Source organism: Citrus clementina, unplaced genomic scaffold (genome assembly GCF_000493195.1).
Source record: "Citrus clementina cultivar Clemenules unplaced genomic scaffold, Citrus_clementina_v1.0 scaffold_2, whole genome shotgun sequence".
NCBI lineage: Eukaryota > Viridiplantae > Streptophyta > Magnoliopsida > Sapindales > Rutaceae > Citrus > Citrus x clementina.
In genome coordinates this window covers 9505201-9519390 of record NW_006262688.1, presented here as the reverse complement: position 1 = coordinate 9519390, position 14190 = coordinate 9505201, and the positions used below count along the sequence as shown (strand labels likewise).

The 14190-nt window shown below is 36.8% G+C and overlaps 2 protein-coding genes across 2 annotated transcripts; one reads left to right on the top strand and one right to left on the bottom strand.

Moving 5' to 3' along the window:
• The first annotated feature begins 837 nt into the window (after positions 1 to 837).
• Positions 838 to 8041, top strand: LOC18050885 (putative cytochrome c oxidase subunit 5C-4). Its single transcript, XM_006446492.2, has 2 exons — positions 838 to 1146; positions 7638 to 8041. Exon 2 carries the CDS (start codon positions 7644 to 7646, stop codon positions 7836 to 7838), a length of 195 nt encoding a protein of 64 aa, XP_006446555.2. The 5' UTR covers positions 838 to 1146; positions 7638 to 7643; the 3' UTR covers positions 7839 to 8041.
• Positions 8042 to 8541: 500 nt separating this feature from the next.
• LOC18050884 (cysteine-rich receptor-like protein kinase 42) lies at positions 8542 to 12200 on the bottom strand. The gene is made up of 6 exons (XM_006446491.2): positions 11261 to 12200; positions 10880 to 10993; positions 10436 to 10786; positions 9833 to 10067; positions 9407 to 9551; positions 8542 to 9282 (listed from the first exon to the last, which is right to left on the bottom strand). The coding sequence occupies exons 1-6, from the start codon at positions 12030 to 12032 to the stop codon at positions 8905 to 8907; spliced, it is 1995 nt and encodes a 664-aa protein (XP_006446554.1). The 5' UTR covers positions 12033 to 12200; the 3' UTR covers positions 8542 to 8904.
• Between the last annotated feature and the right edge of the window lie 1990 nt (positions 12201 to 14190).

The window sequence follows — 14190 nt, the reverse complement described above, 5'->3', positions numbered from 1 at the left end:
TTTTCTGAAGTGTTCTGGAGGATATAGAAGTAATTATATTTTTTTTATCCGCATGAGAAGAAATTTTAAAGTAATTTTGATATATTATAATCAATTAATGTATGTATAATATATGTAGTTAAATTTAATATAATTATTATATGTATAATGATTTTTAAAAATAAATATACACATGTTATATCATCATTTATTTATTGTATGACTGACATAGTATCTTTAATACATTTTATTTTGTACAAATTGATGTGTCATCAATTCATTAGTTGAATGAAAATACAAAATAATGAAAATAAATCATGTGGGTCAAGAGATATTTATTTAATCAATAAATTAATGCAATATTAATTTATATAAAATAAATTTATACAAAAATTTATAACTATATCATTTTTTTTTTGTTTTGACCAAGATGTATCCTGGGGAGGGCTCCAACTGTGGGAGGCACCTTTAAGTCCGTACTACAACCCAGACTAGAAGTCCCCGCTCGAACCGAGAAGCACAAGTTCTCCCAACAAAGACGACTTCCCTAAAACTCGAACTGGGGAGCAAATCCAGTCAAGCTACTTAGGACTCCATTATCAATAAAACCAACACTTTGTTGATATTTATAACTATATCATCATTCCATAAAAAATCCCTAATTTTCTCGATTTCATTAGCCTAGAAAATATTAAAGTTCTTTACTTTTTTCCACCGTTTCAAAATTCAACTTAAAGCAAATAACCCAAAAATGCGAGAAGGTTCGTTCAGACGCATGGTAGACACGTGTTCGCCATGCGCTTTATTCCCGCTCGAAACCTCTACACTTATTAATATCTTCCCATTATATGCTTTCGAGTTACTTGCTATAATACTGTTACTGGTAAATAATTTTCTGAGGTTGTCCAACGTGGCATTTTATGAAGAACAGATCTACTGAATTTCATTTCCATGAACGGTCTTGATCTGGGTTGTGTTGCCCAGTTAGCGTCCCTCGTCGCACCATATATTATCGAATCAGTTTACGCTTGGGAACCTCTCTCTAGGATAAATATTTCGCTTTTACAAGTGACGCTTTCTGAAACATCTTCCTCCGTTTTTGGCGGGCGCTGTTTTTTTCTCTAATTTTCTTCAAGCTCTTAACTTGGTTCCCTCTGACAGTAATAGGTATGTATTCGCTTTAATTTATTCTTCTTGCTAATTGTTTCTTAACAAATTTAAGAAATAATTAATTTGTTTTTTCTTTTGAAAAATGATTGCATGTAATTAATGTAAGTAGTCAGTGGAACAAAATGAATTTTTTAAAAGGGAATCTAGCTTATAATTATTTGTAATTATATGATTTATTTCGTGGTTTTTGAAGTAATTTTGATTGGTGAACTGGTGTTATTTGATGAAAAAAGTATATGTTCTGTTAACGGTTAAAGGTGGTGTGATGTGAATTATAGTCAGTCATTTAGTTTTGAAAATTACCAGACGTACTTTGTTTTTGTGTGTGTGTGTGTGTTTGGGTAAAGAAATCTACTTAATTATGCTCTACATTTTACCTATTGCATGTCATGTGTCAGATTTGTTTGCATTTTAGTTTATATAAGACATAAAGACAAATAGCACACCCTTGAATGGTTGGCTTGGTTAGAAGATTCGGAGACTAACTGGGTAATGGGTCCAAGCCCTGGACAGTAGGAGATAAGGTTAGTTTATTTAAACAAATGTGCTTTGGAACCAGTATTTCTTTCGGGTACTCTGGTTAGATATGGTTATACGGATTAAAATCACTCTCATTATGGAGGCTGTAGTTATGAGGTGGCATTTAATTGTCTATTGTCCTTAGTACTGGCTTGATGGTCAAGTTGCAGGACAACTCATAAGCTAGGATATGCTTTGAGGCTATGGGTTAAAACTGATGATTTTCCTCTAGCAATCTAAGTTTTATTGATCTCATTTGAGTGTATGTGTGCGCATATTTTTTTAGCTGAACTTGCAATCTGGGATGAAGTAATGGAACTTAAGATAAAGTTTCACCTACTAGCCTAAGTAGAAGGAAAGATTAATTTTGGGCAAATATACCTCTTTTGCTCCCAAAGTAGAAGCAAAATAATGCTCAAGTAGAAGAGCATCAAGAAACTTTGAAAAAAACGGTATGAAGGCTTGTTTTTTAGTTGAAATTTTTGTTGAATTACCAATTGAATGATCTTTTTCAAAACGTTGTAATTTTGTCTAACCTAAAACTTTATATAATAAAACTTTTGTCTAGTACATTTAAGAAGTTCTCAAGTTAGATCCTGTTCCATATTCTTGAAGGATAATTCATTAAGGTCAAAATAAATTACATATGTACCACTATTCCACTAATCTAATTGCAATGCGCAGACAACACATGCATATAATGTAATATAGTTCTGGTACATAGCATATTGTAAGAGCAAGCCAACTAGACGTTTCTCTTATACTCAATTAAGGCATATTAATATAGTTCTAGTACATAGCATATTGGCAAGAGCAAGCCAACCATATAAGAAGTTTCTCTTCTACTAATATAAGGCAGCTACTATGTGCATATATTAACATAAAGTAGCACTCTAATTGTTGTTGCTTGAAATTAGACATCTGCAAATAAGAACTAAGAAAAAACGTAAAAGTACAGGGTTAACTATGACAATGATCATCATGAGCCACCACCTCTGCATGTAGCTTCTGGTTATTAAGATTTTGTAGTTCGCTTTTTTTTTTTTTTAAATGCATTTTCGGTAAGGGCTGATGCCTGCAGAGCTTTTGAATGCTTTTATTCTTTGCATTTCATCACAGTCAGGTGTCCAAAACCTATGGCATATGAATGAGTTAATATTTGGACTCATGCGCGCCATGGATAAGTCTACTAAATGAGTTAATTTCCACAAAGCGAAGTGATCAGCTAAGCTTACTAGATAAGTGCCCTTGAATGTGAGGGGTGTGTTAATGTTTAAATCCTAGCCAGGTTAAGTGGGGTAAGTTAACATATTGACGCTAGAGGACCTCGGTTGAGAGACTTGATGCTAAGATGCTTGAAAATTTTATTGTTAAAAAAACTAATTTTACTATTAGATAATAATTATTGTAAAACAGATTTTATTAAGTCTATTTAACCATTTTACTTGTACGGAAAGCACTATTTAATCACACAACAAAGCCTTTGATGGAAAATTAAGTGTGTTTAAGCACTCTCTACCCGAAGCACTTAGGGCGAAAATGGCTTCTAAAAGGAATCCAAAACTCACCCTTATTTAATAATAGAGTTCTCTCTTGTACATAGATGTAGGTGAAGGTTAAGTATTTTGATAAATTATGTATTTGATCTTTGGGAAAAGTTATAGGAAGGATGGTCTCAACACACCAATAAAAATATGCCATGGATTTCGGATTTTCTTAGTTATCCTAACCACTATCGTAATTTGTTGATTTTAAGGCGAATCTGAGGGTGGAAGAACTTACTATTTGGTTTTGAAGATTAGTCTTTAATGTGACAGTGGCAAGAGCTTACTGTTTGGTTTTGAAGATTAGTCTTGCTCACGTAACATCTTTTACAATTGTGGTGGGTCCTGAGGACCAAGTGTTTTAGATAGATTTTGTGGGTAGAAAAAGGTAAACTTATCTAGAACAATGAATTTGTATTTTTAGGGGAAACGGGGTACCTCACTAGTTTGTTGTGTGCGGTGTATTTGAAATTCGGGGAGGTGCGAAGGGAAGAGGGAGTGGTAACAATGGTGAAAGGTTTAAATCAAGAGAGATGTCCTTCAAAACGAGCTCCACACCTGCAAAATAGTGAAATATAGGTTAGAGGTGAAGCCATGGTACCCCGACGTTCACACTCCGACGCTCAAGTTAGCAAACTCAAGCATTTTATGACAAAGAGAGCTTGTCAGTCTTCTGTAAATCAAGGTTTGAGGTTGAAGAAAACTTATTTTTGTGGAATGTGAGTGTTGGTGAGTGAAATGATGGTTGATGTGTGGTGGGTGATGTATGGTGTGGATATGTTGTTTGAAAATTTATAGCCTAATGGTGTGTGGCAGGAAATAGATGAGCAAGAAGAAGTTGGCAGCGAGGAGACGTCGTGCGGTTGAGACAAGTAGTATTGATAGCCCTCCCGCAGGATCTCCCTCCTACATTTCCATTAGTGAGGATGATGGGTCTTCCCATAGTGCCTCTAGGAGCGGTAACTCATATTCCGAGCTTTCTCCCTCTGGGAGTGTTTTTCGTATCAGCCCGCGTTTTTTCGGTAAATGACCAACCCAGCATCTTCGAAAAAGAGGTGAGTCATCTAAACCCATAGTTTAGACTCATTCCTCGGATTGGCCTCTCAAGTCTCCCTCTACCCCGATTTTAAAATCCGGTAACCTTTATTCGCTAGGCGCTAGGAATGCTACTTTAGGGGATTTAGAGCAGATTAGAACTCGATACAATATTCCTCTCTCCGTCCCACTTAGGGTATCCCGTGTGGATGAGCGACTTGAGTGTTTTTTATCTGACGGGATTGCTCTTAACATTGATGTCTTTGATCTTGGACTCCGCTTGTTCCTCCAACCTTTTTATGTGAGGATGTTTAGTTACTTGAGGGTGGTTCCTGGGCAGCTGTCTCTTCCAGGGTGGATGATACTTACAGGCTTGCAGGTGTTGTGGTTGGAAGTATTGAGGCGTGATATTTTTATTCGGGAACTGATGGGCCTTTATCAACTCAAAAAGTCCAAAGGTCCTTCAATTGCTTACTTTTCTGCTTGGGGTGACCATGACAATCTCGTAAAAGAGGATCCTGCCTTGAAGAAGGGTTACAAAAAGGGGTGGTTTATTGCTGAAGGCAACTGGTGGATAGAGACTTTAGGTGACAATGACAACTCTGTGGAGGTTCTAAATTCATTCAGTGAAGACTGTGAATATCTCCCTTGTATTTATTCTCTGTTCTTTAATATAATTCTTCGCCTAAATGTCTTGCTTAATCTTGGATTCTCAATGGTTTCATAGGCGTGACATGGGTTAAAAGGTCATGCCCAATTCAGGAGGTGGGGGAAGAGGTGAAGAAGTTTGTGGAGAAGCTTCGAGGTGTACAGAGGGGTAGTGATGTGTTGGAGGAGAGCAGGTTGGGGAAATCGGGGCTGATCAACAGAGGTTTTCCACCTGCTTTCGATGGTGATTCATGTATGATTTGAGTGTTGGGGGGTACCCTATTATTATCTACGGGACTGGGGTACCCCGTTACCACCGCGTTCTTTATATGGCTTTTTTGCTGTTTGCTTCTCGCTTTTGTGTTTATAGTATTTAGCACTTGTCTGGCTAACATTTCAGGAGGTGGGGGAAGAGGTGAAGTTTGTGGAGAGGCTTCGAGGTGTAAAGAGGGGTAGTGATGTGTTGGAGGAGAGCAGGATGGGGAGAGCGGGGTTGATCGATAGAGGTTTTCCACCTACTTTCGGTAGTGACTCATGTATGATTTGAGTGTTGGGGGGTACCCTATTATTATTTGCGGGATTGGGGTACTCTGTTACCACCGCGTTCTTTATTTGGCTTTTCTGCTTTTTGCTTCCCGCTTTTGTGTTTATAGTATTTAGCGCTTGTCTGGCTAACATTACACCAAACATGACCCTTTAGCCTATGTCACGCCTGTGAAACCATTGAGAATCCAAGATTAAGCAAAGATATTTAGGCGAAGAATTACATTAAAGAACGGAAAATAAATATAAGAGAGATACTCACAGTCTTCACTGAAGGAATTTAGAACCTCCACAGGGTTGTCATCGTCACTTAAAGTCTTTATCCACCACTTGCCTTCAGCAACAAACCATTCCTTTTTGTAACCATTCTTAAAGGCGGGATTCCCTATTACGAGATTGCCATGGTCCCCCCAAGCAGAAAAGTAAGCAATTGAAGGACCTTTGAGCTTTTTGAGTTGATAAAGGTCCACCAGTTCCCAAATAGAAATCACACCCCAATATTTCCAACCACAACACCTGCAAGCCTGTAAGTGTCCTCCACCTTGAAAGAGACAGCTGCCCATGGGCCACCCCCAAGTAACTAAACATCCTCACATAGAAAGGTTGGAGGGGCAAGCGGAGTCCAAGATTAAATACGTCAATGTGAAGAGCAATCTCATCAGATAAAAGACAATCAGGTCGCTCATCCACACGGGGTACCCTAAGTCGGACAAAGAGAGGAATATTGTATCGGGTCCTAATCTGCTCTAAATCCCCCAAAGTAGCCTTCTTAGCGCCTAGCGAATAAAAGTTACCAGATTTTAAAATCAGAGCAGAGGGAAACTTGGGAGGCCGATCCAAGGAATGAGCCTGAACTGTGGGTTTGGATGACTCACCTCTTTTTCAAAGATGTTGGGTTGGTCGTTTACCGAAAAAACGCGGATTGATACGAGAATTACTCCTAGAGGGAGGAAGCTCGGAATATGAGTTACCGCTCCTAGAGGCACTAGGGGGAGACCTATCACCCTCACTAATGGAAATGTGGGAGGGAGATCCTGCGGGAGGGCTATCAACACTACCTGCCAACTTCTTCTTGCCCATCTACTTCCTGCCACACACCACTAGACCACAAATTCTCAAATAACATATCCACACCATACATCACCCACCACACATCAACCATTATTTCACTCACCAACACTCACACTCTACAAAAATAAGTTTTCTTTAACCTCAAACTTTGATTTACAGAGGACTGGCAAGCTCTCTTTGCCATAAAAAGTTTGAGTTTGCTAACTTGAGCGTCGGGGTACCTTGGCTTCACCTCTAACCTATATTTCACTGTTTTGCAAGCGTGAAGCTCGTTTTGAAGGACATCTCTCTTGGTTTAAACCTTTCACCATTGTTACCACTCTCTCTTCCCTTCTCACCTTTCCGAATTTCAGATACACCGCACACAACAAACCAGTGAAGTACCCCGTTTTCCCTGCAAATACAAATTCATTGTTCTAGATATGTTTACCTTTTTCTACCCTAAAATCTGTCTAAAACACCAGGTATACCTGAAGCTAAGAGATTACATGCTTCCACTCCTAAGTAGACAAGAAAGCTCCCAGTAGAAAGTGAATTGTTCCCTGAATCACATTCATCATATTCTTTGACTTACAGTGAAGTGGTTTTGCAGATGATGTGATATGTGCATCGTTGTACTAAAATGATTTAAGCAAATGATCTAAGATAGAGGTTATGACGGCTTGGTTTTGGTTCAGAATTTGTTCTTTTTATGACTTAGTTAGTTGGTTAATATGCCTTTAATTAATTAATGTACCAAATACGTATCACCTCTGCCTTATTCTGGCCCTTTACCTTGGAACCCTTTGATGGCTTGCACACAGGGTTTCAAAACCCCCAAATATATAGCACTCTCTTGGTAAAAAATGGAGTGGAAGTAATTAGCATTAAGGCTATCTCTTGATTTTTAATTTCTATGGACTCTAGTTAATATGCTAGTTACTTTCTACAGAGTTAGACAGAATCGTTAATGTTTATAATGTTGCTGTTGTGGTAGACATAAATATTCTTTTGCATTTCTTCATCATGTTAAGTTCTTTGAGTCAAGTGAATTTGTTAGAATGTTGTTACTGGAAATTAATTACTTACTGTCTTATATCTATCTTGGTTATTGAGAAATGAATTTGAAACATGGTGTGGAAATTGCAGAAGGAAATGGCTGCGCATAAGATTGCACATGCTACTTATCAGGGTCCCAGTGTGGTGAAAGAGATTGTCTATGGGATATCTATCGGCCTCTTTGCTGGAGGATTGTGGAAAATGCACCAATGGAATAACCAACGCCGAACGCGGGAATTTTACGATCTGCTCGAGAAAGGTGAAATTAGTGTTGTGGTCGAAGATGAGTAGGATGATGTATCTTTAGTTAGTCAGCAAGAGCTACTTTAAGAACATATGTTGTTTACCTGATGTGCCTGCAGAATATGCTGGCAGGTCGAAGTTTCTATCAATTTGAAGAGTAATATGATGGTTTGTTGTTGACTGTTTAGACAATTTAAGTTTCATAAATATTATCAAGAGTATTAAAGAAAATTGGCCGCGTTGTTCATTTTTCTCCCTTGATTTTGTATGTTTTTAATGGGCTAGCCTGGATTTTGTTTAAAAGTAAGGGAGTAAGTTGGCTATAGATAATTGATCTAAGGTAATCCAGATTGTATCCTTCATTTTTGTCGTGTTGTCTTTTTCTTTTGGAATGATAATAATAGTTGATATGGAGCCCCCAATCAATCAATTACAGAAGAGTGGATTAGGTCGGGCCTAATTCTTTGATCGCGGGACCAAAACTAAATTAGATGGATCCGAATTTATTGCGGCCACATGCAAATCCCATCTGGCATTCTAGAAACTGTTTGGTGAACAATGTCAAGGGTGTGTCATTGCCACGTGACCCGGCATATAGGGATAGTATGAGTCGACGAGTACACATCAACTATTTATTTGTTAACCACTACCTGTAAACAGCCCAATTTATTTCTGAAAACTAACTGCTGCTCGTACAATTGTCAATTGGATCAAATACAAAATCCTCATAAGATCAGAATAATAATGCCTTTTTGATTAGTTGGGTGGGATGACAGCGTATTTATGACGCATACATAAAAATTGCATTGTGCAAGTGTTACTGAGAAGAGTCCGGCTACAATGGAAGCATTCCGTTAAACGTGTAATCTTCTAATTTATGAAATAACGAATACAAGAAAAGATATATTTATGTTCTTCAGACCACGGCTAAATGTGAAAAATCATACTTGCATTTTTAGGCCACTGCTGAGTGTTAAAAAAATTCACTTTTATTCAGGCTGATTTATCAATTAATTAGATCGCTTCCCTGTGCAAGACCACCATGAAGATAGCTGCAAATAAAATCTTTTGATTTTGATATCTCTTGATGTTATAAAATTTCCAGTCTGAAAATCTACTTCTGGGTTAATTCTCTACTCCTTGAATGTGCGTCTGAGCTATGAGTACTTGATGACTCAGAAGAACTGTAAGACACCTCAATTCTTTTTGCTACATTTGATATGAAACTGTTTGCGCTACAAGACCTTGATGAATTTCCTGGCTCCATCACACTTGAATTCAGAAAGGGAGGCTGACTTGGGGTTGGAATCTCACACACTTTGTTGGTCAGCAACATTATTGCTTGTGCCATTGATGGTCTTAAGGCAGCTGCGGCTTGTGTGCACAAAAGACCAATTTGAAGCACATTACATACTTGCTCTGCGGGAAAATCATCTTTCAGGTTAGGATCAACAGCTTCAACCAATTTATTTGATCTGTAAAGTGTCCACACCTGGGGCGAAAATGGAACAAATCTTGCATTAACAACATTAAAATAGTCAAGAGTAAAGTTTTTCTGTATTGTGCGACGTGGGGTTCCGATGACTTAAAAGTGATAGGTGAAAATTTAGCCTTACTCTTTGTAGAGGGGAAGCAGAGTCATGTGAGAATGCATTGCTTCTTCTACCACATACAATCTCTATAATCAGTATTCCAAAGCTATAAACATCTGCTTTCTCTGTAAGCTGTCCTCGAACAAGGTACTCAGGAGCCATGTAGCCACTGCATCACCAAATGAAGCAATGTTAAAAATATAAAATCGAAAAAAGAATTAATTTGCTATTTGACTTGTAGAAAAATCCTTCCCAAGCAGGACAACATCAATCCATGAAATATGAAGATCATATTGTGTTCTGCGTTGCAGTGAGAATACTTCTACAACAAGATATCATACAATGTTATGTATACATTAGCTTTTGATGTAATGTCTAAAGAGAGATCCGACTAATGTAAAAATCAACAAGGAAAAATGCAATTACTGCTGATATAAGAGCCTCTCTTACAGTGTGCCAGCAACTGCCGTACTAACATGAGTCCTGTCAGCAGCAAAACACCGAGCAAGCCCAAAATCTGCAATCTTTGGAGTAAAATCCTTATCGAGAAGAATGTTGCTGGTCTTAATGTCCCTGTGGATTATTCTGGTCTCCGAACCGCCATGAAGATATGCAAGCCCTTCGGCGGTTCCAAGAATGATGTTAAACCGCTTATTCCAGTTTAGAAGTTTCGTTTTGTTCTTATCTGCAAAGAACAGAAGAATTATCATGCCGCACATTCATTGATATCTGAGAAATCTTGGATTAGATGATATTTTTAACCCATACAGAAACATTTGTTAGTCATCATAAAGGATTGAAGATACTAATATCAGATAATAACTGCATAGGTTCTTCAGCCACTCATAGTTTAACATTATAACTAAACTCGGTAACTTAGTAGCACTCAACATTGCAAATTATAGATAAGCATATGAATTGAAATTAAAGAATGCTGTGAGTTGGTAGATGGGTACATGATACATGTTACTTTAGAAAAAAATCCAAGTGTTTGATGAAGATAAATTCAGAAAGCGAATTGCATTTAAAATACTGCAAGGAATAAACAATTACCGAAAATGAATTGATCGAGGCTCCTGTTTGGAACATACTCATAAACCAAGAGGCTCTCGGGGCCTTCAATGCTGCAACCAAGAAGCTTGACAAGGTTCTTGTGTTCAATGCTGCTGATCAAATTTACCTCATTAAAGAACTCATCTACCCATTGCCTCGTATTGAAAATCAATCTCTTGACAGCAACAGTTGTCCCATTTGGAAGACTCCCCATATACACAGAACCAGCTCCTCCTTGTCCTAGTTTCTTTGAAGGATTGAAATAATTGGTTGCCTTCTCCAAGGTTTCATATTTGAAACTCAGACAAGATTTTTTAATAGAAGTTGCATATAGTCCAAGATTATTGCGGTCTAGATGACACAAGAGAATACTAATACGTGAGAACGCGAACGCAAAAAGTCAATAATTGCTAACACTTATTGCAATGGTTTTCAAAACTGTACCTTCCTTCATCTTCGACAATCTAGCATAGGCAGCATAAGCAGCAAAGAGAGAGAGCATGAGGAATGCAGTTGTTGACAAAACAATAGCTATCATGACTCCTAGTCGAGAAGACCCTGATAAAACATAATGAAATAATCGAATCATCAACAAGAAGATGATACAGATAAACAGAACCAATCGCGCCCAACAACCAAAATACACATAGTAAACTTTGCAGAGACACTAAGTAAATGAACAATTGACTGGAACATCCAGAAATGATTCATTTAAGTGACCCTAACTTCATTCCCCTGCATACAAGAAACTCCAATACATACAAGAAACACCAATAAAGATAAAAACTTTGATTAAAATTGATAAAACATAAAAAAAATAAATACCACGATCATCTCCAGTTTCATCATCATGATTGAAAAATTTGTCGGTTGAGTATCTCAAATAGCAGCCAGCATTGAAGCCCCTGCCTTCTTTCCTCATCCTGCAACTTCTTCTAACTCTCATTCCAGCCTTATCCAAACACTCTCGACATCCATCTCTTCCAAGGCTCTCCCAACACTGCGCCAATGCATAAACACCCATCACTTTGACAGCGCCAAACCCTCCTCCTTTCTCAACAGCAATTCTCGACACGTTCCCGACAGCATACCCGACACTCTCAACAAACCCATCAACAGCATCATTTTCGTTTTCATTTTCAACAGTTGCGTTCTCGGCACTACACTTGACGTCGTCAAGAGAAGGCGAAACGGACTCCTGGTAGAAGCTGTAGATGTCGTAACGGAGGAAGCAGCCGTCGAAAAAGATAGTGGCGGAGAGGGAAGGGAGGCAGCGGGGGAGCTTGGTGCGGGAGGCAGCGAAGCAGAGGAGGCAGTCAGTATGAGAGAGATCAAGGTGGCACTGAGCCAATGCGTAGATAGGAACGTATGGCGTTTTGTTTAGATTGAAGGTGGCGAAATGGGTGTTGGCGGTGATGAGCTGTGAGAGAATTTCCATTTCTTTGACGAAAGCTGGGACGAAGTTTGAAGTTTTTGATTTGTTGGCGCTGCAAAAGATGGTCGGTTCTGAGATTCGTGGATCAGATAAACAGAGACGAAACATGATGATGATGATGGTGATGATGAACAGGAAGAGCCATTGATGTGGGAAATGCATGTGGGTCAGTGGGTAGCTGCTGCTTTATCTCTGCTTGCTTGTGTTTGGATGTGATGGTGATGATGACGAAGTGAAGCTGTAGGGAAAGTAATGAGAGAAAGAAGAAGAAGAAGAAGAAGAAGAAGAAGACGAGAGTGTGATTGTGTGAACTGATAAAGTGGAACTAAAAGTTTCTTCTTGTACTTTGCTGGCTTGTTGTCTGAGGCTCTGAGATCTATGTTCCTTGTTTTGGTTAATAACATGAGATCCCCTTAATATTTATATTTTTTAAATAATTGTATAGTATATATATTTATAACAAATTAGTCCAATATGAATGCGGATCAACATCCTTTGTGGGGACATCAAATTTATCCGCCGTGGGTATTTACTTTAATGGTATTGCTCATGAAAGTTTCAATCCATGGATTTAGACGGCACATTTCTAGATTTCAACATGAAAAAGATATTTGCAGTCGCGGATGAAGCATGTGATCATTGGGGTGCTATAGCCCACGCTGGCTAAATTTTTTTTTAAGATTTTAGGTTTCCAATTAGCTCTCATTAAATCTATTAAAATATTTTCGATAAATTTATGAACTTATAAAATTTAAACTTTAAGAATTATATAAACATGTGCTTCGATTAAAAATAATGATAACCTATCATACAAAACATTTTTCCATTCCCAAAAATAAGATTAATTCTTTCAGTTTTTACAGTAATAGTAGATATAACAAAATTTGTGAAGAATCATCTTTGGAACCGGATATATGAATAATAGCTTAGTTGTTTATGTAAGAAATGACACATTTAATAATATTGATAATGAATTTATTGCATCGTATTTTCAAAATATGAGAATGCATTGAGAACAATTATAAATGTATTAGCAAATATTTTATATATATTCAAAGTCTTAATTTTAAAATTTTACTATTATCTAATCTATAAATTATTTTTTTATATCTGCCACTGGATATTTGTGCCTTAAAAAAAGGATCTAGAGTTTTTACAATAAATGATTGTAATATTTACTATTTTATTGAATATATAGTAAGAGCTTATCTTTGGTTTAATCCACATTAAGATATTTCTTTTAATAAAATATGTACAAATTAACATGATGAGTTCATGTTTATGTTTATAAAATAATCATACTAATTTAATTATTCGGAATTTACTACATTTACGATGAGACAAATAAATATTTCATTTTATGAGAATTCAAGATACAAAAATAAATTAGTACAATATTATACATAAGATTAAATTACAATACAATAACCTTAGAATATGTTGTTTATGATGTCTTGTTGGTCAACTCGATGATATATTTTCCTACACAATAATATCTACGTAACTCATTTCTTTACTATTGTATTTAGGTTAATTGATATTACTAAATATTTAATAGGTATCTGACGACTATACTTATCGAAAGGCTTGTCAAAATAAGGATGAAAACACAACTACATGTTTGAACCGTCTCTTTAAACTCCTAGGAGTTGCTAATTTTAAACAAATAATTATTTAATGCAAACAGAGAAGTTATGTCCTTGAATGCGAAATTATAAGAAGTTAGGGATACATATGTTATTATCTTTGTCTTTTTATTTGTTCCTTTTTTTTTTTTTTGTTATTTCCCAATTTTGTGGGAGACTTTTGGGAGGAGGGGTCGGTTATGGTGGGTGAATTGTATTGGTATTTTAATATTTTCAATAAACTTGTGCTATTTCCACGTTCCTCTTTTTTTTTTTAAATTTTATTCCACATTCAAATTCTTTTTCAACTTTACTTTCGGCGAGTAAGCAATTTTTCCAAATAGAAATTTGTCGGCTGTTTGTACATCGCAATTTTTATGGTATGGGAACTGTGTAATTAGCTTCCATTCCGAGTAATAATATTTCATCAATTATGTGAATAATAGTATTTTTGTTACCCTGTGTAAGATCTGAGGGTTATGCTATTAGTGAGGAGGTGAAATAAAATTTTCAAAATAAAATAAAAGCATTTAAATTGATTTATTTATTCAACTGAAATTGGGGCCTAGTCATACTAAAGCTTGCTCAATACCTCAAATTGAATAATAATGAGCTTTGCGAAATTAATTGTTATCATTTGGCACCCGCAGTGACACTAATCTATTCTTTTATTTCACACAATCAAATCTCCATTA

Excerpts from the sequence above, each read along its gene's own strand:
- LOC18050885 (XM_006446492.2), top strand. The coding sequence starts at position 7,644 with ATGGCTGCGCATAAGATTGCACATGCTACTTATCAGGGTCCCAGTGTG.
- LOC18050884 (XM_006446491.2), bottom strand. The coding sequence starts at position 12,032 with ATGCATTTCCCACATCAATGGCTCTTCCTGTTCATCATCACCATCATC. Across the intron at positions 10,994-11,260 it reads TGAAACTGGAGATGATCGTG|GGTCTTCTCGACTAGGAGTC; the intron begins GTATTTATTTTT and ends ATGTTTTATCAG. Across the intron at positions 9,552-9,832 it reads ACGGCAGTTGCTGGCACACT|TGGCTACATGGCTCCTGAGT; the intron begins GTAAGAGAGGCT and ends TTGGTGATGCAG.